This window comes from Balaenoptera musculus, chromosome 16 (assembly GCF_009873245.2).
Source record: "Balaenoptera musculus isolate JJ_BM4_2016_0621 chromosome 16, mBalMus1.pri.v3, whole genome shotgun sequence".
NCBI classification, from domain to species: Eukaryota; Metazoa; Chordata; class Mammalia; order Artiodactyla; family Balaenopteridae; genus Balaenoptera; species Balaenoptera musculus.
Window position 1 is genome coordinate 65,495,018 of NC_045800.1, and position 12,173 is coordinate 65,507,190.

Sequence of the window (12,173 nt, forward strand, 5' to 3'; positions counted from 1 at the left end):
TTCCCATATAGAGGTGTTTCAGTCTCTACCCTCTCTTAGTTGACTGTCTGGGTTGTCATCACTTAATTATTTGTAAAGGCTGGGAATTTTTAAAATTCCACATTATGAGGACTTGTAGAAAGATATCTGTACGCTGCAATAGTATTAAGAATTATTTTGTTCTGCTGATAAAAAGGACATTCATTTATTTATACAAGGAATATTTGAGTGTCTGCTACATGCTCAGTGTACATTAGGGAATAAAACAAAGATCCTAGAGTTTACATTGGTTGGGGACTTGTTGTGAGAAAGGCAATAAGCAAAATGAAAAAATAAGTTATATAGTATATTAGAACATGACGAATAGAATGGGAAGAAGGAAAAAGGAGAATGGGGCAAGGAAATGGAGAGGCTACGTGGGTACAGTATTAAATAGGATAATTCGTGATAAGTCTCATTGGGAGGATCACACTTGAGCAAACTTGAAAAAGTGAGGGAGTTTAGCAAGTTGATGTCTAAGAAGGAGCCTTCCAGGTGGGGAGAAAAGCTAAAGCAAAGTCTTCAAAGTCAGGGAGGACCTTATCGGTTCAAAGAACAGCTGTGAGACCTGTGTGGCTGGAGCCAGGTGGTGCTGATGGGGGAAGGAGATTAGAAAGTTAAAGGGGGCAGGAAATGAAGAGTCTTGTAAACCACTGTAAAGATTCTAACTTTTACTTGGAGTGAAGTAGGGAGCCATTGCAGGTCTTTAGTAGAGAAGTGACATGATATGACATGTTTCCAAAGGATTACTTGGGCTGTTCTGTGGAGAATAACTGCAGGGATGTAAATATGGAAGCAGGGAGACCAGTTTGGTGGTTATTGCAGTAATTCAGATGATAGATGATGGTAGCTTGGATCAGGTTAGTAGCAGGGGAGGTGGTGAAAAATTGTGATAATCTGGATATAGAAAGAATAAATGATTTTCTGACAGATTAGATATGGGTAAAGAAGAGAAGTCAAGGGGGACTTATTTTGGTTTGAGCAGCTGAAAGGATGAAGTTGTCATTGACTGAAATGGGAAGCCTGTAGTTGGGACAACGTTCATGATGGTTGTTGGGGGAGATCAGGAATTCAGTTTTGGACACGTTACATTTTGTGATGTTGACTAGACATTGGAGTAGAGTCTTGGTAATGTGTAGGCAAGGTTAGCAACCAGGTAATGCAAATTGGTACAACCTCTTTGGAGAACTGGCTGGGTAGTTATGAAGCTGAACATTTGTATACCTGCAGTTGATCTAGCAGTTGTATGATCCAGCAGTTCCACTCCTAGGTATATACCCAACATATCTATTTCTGCTCTTTTTTTTTTTTTAACATCTTTATTGGAGTATAATTGCTTTACAATGGTGTGTTAGTTTCTGCTTTATAACAAAGTGAATCAGTTATACATATACATATGTTCCCATCTATTTCTGCTCTTGTCTGTGATATTCATAATATCCCCAAAGCAGAATCAACCCAAATGTCCATCAATGTTAGAATGTATAACAAGGGACTTCTCTGGTGATCCAGTGGTTAAGAATCCGCCTTCCAGTGCAGGGGACACAGGTTCAGTCCCTGGTCGGGGAACTAGGATCCCACCTGTTGGGTAACTAAGCCCGTGCTCCACAACTACTGAGCCCGTGCGCCACAACTAGAGAGCCAGCGTGATGCAACTACAGAGCCCACATGCTCTGGCCACAACTAGAGAGAAGCCTGCACACTGCAACGAAGAGCCTATGTGCTGCAACTGAGACCCAATGCAGCCAAAAATAAATAAATTAATAATTTTTTTAAAAAAAAAGAATGTCCAACAAAATATGGTATAATCATACAGTGAAATACTGTGCAGCACTGAAAATGAGTAAATTCCCGCGACACCAACAATGTGTATGAATCTCACAAGCATAATGATGAACAGAAGAAGCCAGATATAGTGTATACTGTGTGATTTTATTTGTATAAAGTTCAAAAACAGCCAAAACTAAATCCATGTTGTTAGAACTCAGAAGGCTGATTGGTTGTCTCTGAGAAGGAGCAAATAGTGATTTGAGGAGAGGGACTTCTGGGAGGCTGGTAATGAATTTACCAGCTGAGTGGTCTTTATGTGGGTGTATTCACCTTACTGTAATTCATTAAGTGGCATACTTGTGATTTGTGCACTTTTCTCTATGTATCTTACACTTTACTACACAAAATCTATTAAGAGGAAGAAAGGGGCTTCCCTGGTGGCGCAGTGGTTGAGAATCTGCCTGCCAATGCAGGGGACACGGGTTCGAGCCCTGGTCTGGGAAGATCCCACATGCCGCGGAGCGGCTGGGCCCGTGAGCCACAATTGCTGAGCCTGCGCGTCTGGAGCCTGTGCTCCGCAACAAGAGAGGCCGCGATAGTGAGAGGCCCGCGCACGGCGATGAAGAGTGGCCCCCGCTTGCCGCAGCTGGAGAAAGCCCTCGCACAGAAACGAAGGCCCAACACAGCAAAAATAAATAAATAAATAAATAAAATTAAAAAAAAAAAAATAAATAAAGAGGAAGAAAGAAATTGGAGACAGCAAGTATAGGAAACTCTGCAATGGAATCTTGATTAAGCTGTGTACTTTTTAGAACCTTGCACAATATTTTTGTTTGTTTTTATAGTTTTTTTAAACATCAGGTTAATTAAAGTATAATTTATATACAGTAAAGTTCACCCTTTTTCGTGTGTACAGTTGAATGAGTTTTGACAAATGTGTTTTGTAATGACCACCACAGTCAAGGTATAGAATAGTTCCATAACCCCCAATTATTTCCACTTTCCTTTGTACTCATGCCTTTCCTCTCATCTCCAACCCCTGGCAGCCACTGATCTGTTTTCTGTCTCTGTAGTCTTGCCTTTCCCAGAATGTTATATAAATGTAATCATACAATATGTAGTTTTCTGAGTCTGGCTTCCTTCACTTAGCAAAATGCATTTAAGTTGCATCCATGTGTATGTATCAGTAACGTGCTCCTTTTTGTTACTGAGTAGTAGTATTGCATTGTATGGATTTACCAGTTTCATCTATTGTGAAAATTCGCTTTGTTTTCTAGTTTTTTGTTATTTGGATAAAATGAGTATAAAAAGTTGCACACAGATTTTTATAACCGTTATAGGCGCTCCTGGTCCAAGTGATATGAGAAAATACCATTGGGCAAGTTACTTAACCTCCCTTTGCCTCAGTTTCCCCATCCTTTAAATGGGAAAATACGAGTACCTACCTCAGAATGTAATTGTAATGATTAAATGAGAAAGTACCTGTAAAAGCCTTGGCACAGTGCCTGCAGTTGAATCTCTTAGCCTAGTACCTAGTACAAAGGAAACCATACGTGTTTTTTATTGGTAATTAGCAGTGGTCTTTGGCAAATATCTTTTTTTAAAAAAAATAAATTAATTAATTTATTTATTTTTGGCTGCATTGGGTCTTCATTGCTGCATGCGGGCTTTCTCTAGTTGCGGCGAGCGGGGGGCTACTCTTCGTTGTGGTGCACAGTCTTCTCATTGCCGTGGCTTCTCTTGTTGCGGAGCACTGGCTCTAGGCGTACGGGCTTCAGTAGTTGCGGCATACGGGTTCAGTAGTTGTGGCTTGTGGGCTCTAGAGCGCAGGCTCAGTAGTTGTGGCGCATGGGCTTCGTTGCTCCGCAGCATGCAGGATCTTCCCGGACCAGGGCTTGAACCCGTGTCTCCTGCATTGGCAGGCGGATTCTTAACCACTGTGCCACCAGAGAAGTCCTCTTTGGCAAATATGTTAAGTTCAGCTGTTCAAAATGAAGATAAAGGCTACTTGACCTTACTCAGTGGACTTTTGTGATGATTAATTGAGCTATAAAGTGATGTAATAAGCAAGTAAAGATATTATTAAAGGAACCTACTTATTCAACAGATTCTAAATAATTTTTATATGGTTATTTCATAATGAATGGGAAGATAATAATATAAAAAACTATTCTAAAACCAAATGTACCCGAGTGAAAATTATTTTTAGCTTATCCTCAGTTTTGAGTGGCCATGACTGTTATTTCCATTAGTTCAGATAAGAGAAGCTTGATATAGAAACTTATATGTGGATTTAATATTTGAGTATAAATAGGCATTTTATTTTTGGGTATTTCAGAATATGCATTTTAGCATCAGTTACATGCTGAGCTATTAAGTAAATGTGTGTGGATTTTGAGTGATTTTGTCTTATATTTTTAAAAGTTTGTAAAGTAAGACTCTTCATTCATTCAATAAACAGGTATTGAGTACCTGTTAGGTGCCAGGCCCTGAACTGGTCTCTGGGGATGCAGTAGTAAAGAGACTCACAATATCCCAGTCCTCCTATACCTTCCTTAACAAACATGCAATGATGAAGAGCTTAACATAACCATAAAAAAGACACCAAGGACTTTTTTGTCCACCTTTTTATGATAGTAACAACTCATTTGGTTGAGTGCTTACTACATGTAAGGTACTTTACAAAAGTGTCTTAGATGGTTCAGGCTACTGTAACAAAAATACTGTAATCTGGGTGACTTATAAACAACAAACTTCTTTCTCATAGTTCTGGAAACTGGGAAGTCCAAGGTCATGGTGCCAACAAATATCTGGGGAGGACCTGCTTCCTCGTAGCCGGTGTTTCTACATGGTGGAAGGGGCCAGGGATCTCTCTGGGGCCTCTTTTTTTTTTTTTTTGGCCGCACCGCACAGCCTTTGGAATCCTAGTTCCCCGACCAGGGATCGAACCCGTGCCCCCCTGCAGTGGAAGCACAGAGCCTTAACCACTGGACCTCCAGGGAAGTCCCTCTGGGGCCTCTTTTATAAGGGCATTAATTCCGTTCATGAGGGTCCTAATCACCTCCTCTAATACCACCTCCCACCTCTAAATATCATCACTAGGAATTAGTTTTCAACATATGAATTTTGGGGGGACACAGACAGTCTGTAGCAAAAAATCTTTATGTATTGTCACCTTAGAAGCATACCAAGCTATTAGGGCTCACCTGGGTTCTGATTTATGCTAAAGCCCATGTATGCACTTTACTGTCATCCACATGTCTGCACAGTGGCATGTGGTAGGGACCAAATACATAATTGCTGAGTGGATAAATGAATGACTGAATTTTACGGGTGAAATTTGATTATTTCAATGAGAAGTCATCCAGAAGAAGAAGATGTTATTTCAAACAGAGGCTTATAGGTGGGTAAATCCCTCCAAGTGTCTGTCTCCATAACCACATTTAGCAACATTCCAGTGTTCATCAGGAATTAGGGGGCAGATTTACACTCTTCAAACTTATTAAGTCTGATGTGCTCAATAATTAAATTGTAGAGAATGGGGGCCCATCATCTACATATCCCTGCTACTGGGCAGTTCTACCCATGGAGATCAAATTAGAGATTAGAGGGTGTGCTAGCCTCTAAATAATGATTTCCATCTGGAAAGAAATGGTATGGAATTTCTTCCTGATCTTTTCAAATTTTTTAGGTATTGCTGGATGCTGTGCCAAAACAACAGTTGCTCCTTTGGATCGAGTGAAGGTTTTATTACAAGCTCACAATCACCATTACAAACACTTGGGTGAGTTAATGGATGCTAAAGAGAAAAATGAAAATGTTATCCATCTGCTGTCTTCGTTTCTAGTTGTGAATTATAGTGGAAAGAGGACACAAAAAGGAGTTCAAGTTTGGGGGCAGATTTTACGAGGGATGTATCTCTTATCCATTTTAATCATTTCATTTGCAATAGTGGTTATATATGTTTATCATTTTAGGGTACTAATGTACTCTAAAATCTTTGAATCATTGAAGTAAGTACTACATATTTGTTTATTGAGATTAACAAATCACATCCTTAACAGACACACGTAATAGCTCAGCTTGATTTAAAAAAAAAAATCCAACTAGTGATAGAGATAAGGTTTATTCCTTTAAACACTTAAGCATGTGTTGTAGATATTTTAGGGCAAGCAGAATCCAATGCAATTAGTATATATGGATAAACTTGCATTGTTAAAAAAATATCGAGCCCTTAGTTGTTCCTTGTAAACATAAAAATCAGCTATTATAATTAACATGGACACTCTAATATATCATTGGTGGGAGTAAGGATTTTTTATAGCCTTTTTGGAGGGCATTTTGGTAATATGCATCAAAAGTCTTGAAAAGATACATATTCTTTGGCCTTGCAATTCTAGTTCTAGGAGGTTGTTTCAAGGAAGTAATCAGAAATGTGCTCAAATATGTATATACAAGAATCAAAGCATTATTTATATTGGTTAAAAAAAAAAAAAAGAGCCAACCAAAATGTTTAATAATAGGGAATTGGCTAAGTTAAATAATAAGTATTACTTAAATAAATAAGTCCATATTATAGACTATTTTGCAATCATAAAAAATTGTAAAAGAATATTAATTGACTAGGAAGAATGTTCATAATATATTAGTTAAATGAAAAAATATTGCAAATGGTTTAATCATATTGCATTTTATCTAAGTAAACATGTTTAGACAAAAGGCTAGAAGGAGAAATATGAACATTAAGTGGTTAATTTTCAGTGGTGAGATTATAGGTATTTTTTTTCCTCTAAGCTAATTTGTAATACATGTTGAACATATATTAAATTTTCAATTAGAGGGAAAAAGATTTAAAAGAAAAAATTTAATGTGGATAGAGACCAAGAAAGAAGTTAGGTCAAGGCAACTAACTCATACCACTCCATTGCTTTACAGTTTCATGCTTCAGTAATGGGAATGATGTGTGCTCTGCATGATCTATGCATCATTTTTAAGAAAGATATTTAACAGAGTGAATAAGAATCAATTATTTTAACAATTGAGTTTTTAAAATGTGATTTTATATTTATTGTCTCATTTTCCTGTCAATATTTTTAATACAAAGTAAGTCTATTCTTTAAATTGAAAGAAAAATTTTGCTAATATCTTAGTGTCCAGAAATAAATTCTATATCTTCACAGAGTACTGCTCATGTATAGAAAGAATCAGACCTTTGAACTTATTGAGAGATTATATAAAACTGGAAAGGAAGGAAATGATTTTCTTTTGTAGTCTGAATTGAGGGTGAAAAGGAGATGAATTATATTACCCAATATCTCGTGGTGTTTGACAGTGACCCAGCATATGAATGTCTGAGCAGTATTGTTTTATTCTTTTAAACTTCTCCCCATGCTGATGTATGTTGTTTTGTTTCCTGATTTGTAATCGTTAGTTTACATATTCACATTAGATTTCACGCTCTACAGGGCTGCATGCCACGGGTTACAGTGTACCCTACAAGGCATGCAAAATTTGAAACAGAATTCCTGTAGTGCAACAATGAACTATTGGTGTAGTGTATGGAGTTTCCTGTATCTTTAAAATATACAAGCCAAAAGAAAAGTATTAGTGGCTTATTAATTTATTTTAAAAATATTGTTGGGCATTTTATTCTAGGTGCCTCCCTTTTTACGTGCATAAGATAGTTTTTCAGTTTTGCTTAAATTTAAAAACATGATTTTTCACAGTCAAAGATGATAAAGATATGCTACTGAATAAAACTTTTACTTTAGCTTCTTTTAAAACATGTATGGCGTTATTTCCAAGGCATCAAAAACTACTTTTTATTTTGAATCAAAATTATTGTGGCCAAATGAAAAGGAAGGGGTATAATTAGAATTTCTTCTTCCCCAATTTGCACCAAGTGTAAAGAATTTTTTCCTGTAATATATTAAAAATCTTTGAACTCCATTTAACTTTTTACAGTCAATGTGATATAAAAACAGGTAGATGAATCATAATAGGATTCTTTAAAAATCCTTTAAATTTTGTTATTTTTACATTTTATTTATTTTTATTTTTTGAATGTATAATATTTTCACAAGTTCATAATTCAAAAAGTACAAAAGCAAACGTCTTCCTCCTTGTCCCCTCATTAGAATCAAGCATCTACAGTTTTCTTCCATTTTCCTTCAGAGCTTATGTATATATACACAAGCATATGCTTATATTTTACCAACTGTTAGTTCCTTGTAATCCTATGTTGACAAAATAAAGATACAGAAAAGGATCTAAATAACACACAAGCTTGATATAACATAGACAAGAGGACTTTGCACCCTGCGGAGAATACATATTCTTTCCAAATATGCTTGTAACACATGCAAAAATTGGTTCAGTGTTATGCCATAAAGAAAATTTCAATTTCCCAAAGTAAGAATAGTACAGACTATAGGTTGAAGGAGAAAAATAACGTCATTATCTCAATGGATATTTAAATGCCATTCGAAAACATTCAACATCCAGTCTTCCTCTGTTTGTCTTTCTGTGTTATTTTGTTTTAGGTGAGATTTTTGTGCAAAGCATTTGGTTAGACATTGCCTTTTAACAGAATTTGAGAGTCTTTGGCTTTTAATAGAAGGATTTATATGTTTTAGATTTTTTTTTCAATCATAGATTTATGTTTTCTGTTCATTGTGCTTTTCTTGTATCCTCCCCAGCCCCCCTCCCCCCTCCCCTGCTCCTTGTTTCCTGGATTTCCTTTTTTTAAAAAAAATTTTATTTATTTATTGGCCCCATGGCATGTGGGATCCTAGTTCCTCCCCCCCCCCAGGGATCGAACCTGTGCTCCCCTGCACTGGAAGCGCAGTCTTAACCACTGGACCGCCACGGAAGTCCCTGTATTTCCTTTTTTTGAAATAACTTTATTTCACTTCTACTAATGATTTCTCTTTAAATATTTGTAACAATCAAAGAGTTTTAGAGAATAATATAATAAACATATGTGGAGCTGCACAGAACTTCAGAAATAAACATCATCAGTACAGTTGAAACCTCCTCTGTACTCTCTCTCATCGTCAACCTTCCTGTTCCTGCTAGGTGGCCACTGTTCTAAGTTTGATTACCCTTAAATTATTACAAACACATTTGAATAAAATTAAACTGGGCTTATCATTAGTCTTCTCTTCCAGCAAGAGGATGTCTTTGATAGAATTTTTTTAGGGAGGGGTGAATATATTTAGTTGTATTATTCATGTATTTTGGAAGAACTTTATATTATACATATAGCTGTATGTGTATATATATATATATATATATATATATAGTAGAATTCTATTTTTTTTTTTTTTCCCCTGGCCGCGCCACATGGCTTTCGACATCTCAGTTCCCCGACCAGGGATTGACCCCGGACCACAGCAGTGAAAGCCTGGAATCCTAATTACTAGGCCACCAGGGAACTCCCCAAATAGAATTCTTTTTAATACATTATTAGTCCACTTAGATATCTGCTTATGAAAAATGCTTTTAGAGTATATCTTTTCTTAGATGTTAGTAAGTACCTACAGTTTTAATTTCTGCGAAGGGATCAAAAGGTTACTTGCATTCTAAACTTCGAAATGAGCCCAGTGATTTACTTTCATGTTTGATCTAATTTTTGTTTGAAAAATTTGGAAAGGAACCTGAATTTAAATAGTTTAATATTGGAATTTAAATAGTTTAATAATGGAATGTAGAAGTCTGTACTGCAAATAGGATTAGTGATTGACATTATTAGAATAATAAACATATCAGTATATCGGATCAGAACTCAGGCCTTTGTTTATCTGTATTCCTAATTAAAGTATACTACTAATGAAAATTTGCCCCCCAATTTAAATAGTTTTTTAATTGGTAGGTTTTTTATTTGTTTCTTTTATTTAGCAGCTTCTTTCATAAACAAACCACACAGGTATCTGGGTCAGTCTGGGAAACCTTCCTTCGTCCTTCCAGATACTCATCCGCAGTGCATTATCTGGATGTTGAATATATTTCTATTAATATTCTTTTAGGTTGCTAGGGATTAATATAATTTACAATAATTATAAATATAATTTACTATAATTCGTAGCTGTTCTTGCTATAGTATGTTTTATATTTTTACATGAGGAATATTTACATAATTTGGACATATGATGTATTTTAAGTAGCTTTAACTGTTATACAGAAATTACTATTCATGTAATTCCTCAAGCAAAATTATATCATGAATGATGGCATAGTAATCTTTATCTGTGATTGTCATGAAAATTTGAATTTAGGTAGTTTTCTCTGTTTTAATAGTATTTTTCTTCTAAAAATCTTTTTAAAAATAGGAGTATTTTCTGCATTGCGTGCTGTTCCCCAAAAGGAGGGATACCTTGGATTGTATAAAGGGAATGGTGCAATGATGATTCGAATTTTTCCTTATGGTGCAATCCAGTTTATGGCATTTGAGCATTATAAAACGGTACTTGAACCTTTATCTTGTTTTCCTCTTTTGTGTCTTTGAATAGCGTACTTAATTGACAAGGCATTTGCTTTGACCTTTAAAGTTACTTTGGATGAATGGATAAAGTAATGCCTTTTTGAAAGACTAAGGCTTGTGATAGTTTAAGTTTTTAAATATAACTTGGTTTTGGAGTTATCTGTTCCAGGATTGTTAGTCATTTTTGAGTAAATTGTTTATGTTCATACTTATGAAGAAGAGCCAAAGTATCCTTCAAGTAGCTAATAATAAATCCATAAAATATTAATAGCTTTTTGATATGCTTTTTGTTTCTCAGTTGTAGGAGAGGAACATTGCAACTTTGGATTTTCTTATTAAATAAACTAGTGAGACCATATTGTGAAAGTCTGTTTTTGAGTAATGCTGTAAGTTAACAGCTTTTCCCATCGTACTAAGTTTCTCTTTTCTGGCTGACTGAAAGTTTATTCTCTCAAACATCTTAACACAGAAAGGAGTTTAATGAATTAAATTTCATAGGGTATCTTAAGAATAATTTTTTAAAAATTATCATAGGGTATCTTAAAATGAAAAGTAAGCAGTATCAAGACTTCACTGTCTATAGTAGCATTTTATTCCTACTACTCCCATTCACACTTTAAGTATTTGTGGTCATCAATGTGTAATATAGTACATTTGGCAAGATTGCTTCTGTAAAAGTGCGTAATTTGATGTTTTTGGTTTCTAGTTAATTACTACAAAACTGGGAGTTTCTGGTCATGTACACAGATTAATGGCTGGGTCCATGGCAGGTAAGAGGAGTGGGTAATTTTTTGTTTTTAACTGAAGTAGAGTTGATTCACAATGTTGTGCCATCTCTGCTGTACAGCAAAGTGACTCAGTTATACACATAGAGACATTCTTTTTTTTATATTCTTTTCCATTATGGTTTATCACAGGATACTGAATGTAGTTCCCTGTGCTATACAGGGTATATTTTATTTCTGCAAATTAATTTTCTATTAAAATACTTAATTTGCTTTAGGTAATATGTGCGACATTGATTAAGTGGCACACATTTGTTATCTTCCTATGCTCAATTATGCAAGAAATCATTAATATCCCAACTCAGAGTGTTTTACAGTAGGAGATGTAAGGAGCAGTCTAAACTTACAGCTATGTGAAAATCATACGTTCCCTTGGACAGTTCTCCTTCTGGAAATGTTTATTTTTTTCTTTCAAAAAATTAAAAAAAATTATGACTATAGTAATACATATTCCTATACAATGAAAATAGTTCTGCTCCCTAGAAGCAATTACTATTAGCAGTTTCTTACGTGTGCTTTTTTTTTTTTTTTTTAAGATTTAATTCGTTTTATTTATTTATTTATTTATTTATTTATTTATTTATGGCTCTGTTGGGTCTTCGTTTCTGTGCGAGGGCTTTCTCTAGTTATGGCAAGCGGGGGCCACTCTTCATCGCAGTGCGCGGGCCTCTCACTATCGCGGCCTCTCTTGTTGCGGAGCACAGCCTCCAGACGCGCAGGCTCAGTAATTGTGGCTCACGGGCCCAGTTGCTCCGTGGCATGTGGGATCTTCCCAGACCAGGGCTCGAACCCATGTGCCCTTCATTGGCAGGCAGATTCTCAACCACTGCGCCACCAGGGAAGCCCTTACGTGTGCTTTTTTCCAATACTATTCTATAGGATTAGAACTTTTATAGTTATCTTAGGACTCTCTTCTGTATCAGTACATAGATCTTTCTTAATTTTGTGAAGAACTGTGTTATATTCTAAGGTAAAAATGGCCCATTATTTATTTACTCAGTCCCCTATTGATTGACGTTTGGGATATTTAAAATTTTTGTTTTGCAAATAACACATTGTACTTGTGTGAATATATCTGTAGAATAATTTTCAGAAGGGAAATTACTTTATCAGAGGAT

The 12,173-nt window shown here is 35.7% G+C and overlaps 1 protein-coding gene across 3 annotated transcripts in view; it reads left to right on the forward strand.

Annotated features, from left to right (window-relative positions):
* The window catches only part of SLC25A16 (solute carrier family 25 member 16), a 34,831-nt gene that overhangs the window by 822 nt on the left and 21,836 nt on the right, over positions 1-12,173 (forward strand). For 2 of the 3 annotated variants that reach the window (XM_036828780.1, XM_036828778.1), the window contains exons 2-4: positions 5,480-5,572; positions 10,119-10,252; positions 10,977-11,040. In XM_036828780.1, the coding sequence (XP_036684675.1) occupies positions 5,480-5,572; positions 10,119-10,252; positions 10,977-11,040 (291 nt within the window). The remainder of the gene's footprint in view (positions 1-5,479; positions 5,573-10,118; positions 10,253-10,976; positions 11,041-12,173) is intronic. The other variant, XM_036828779.1, reaches the window with a different exon arrangement.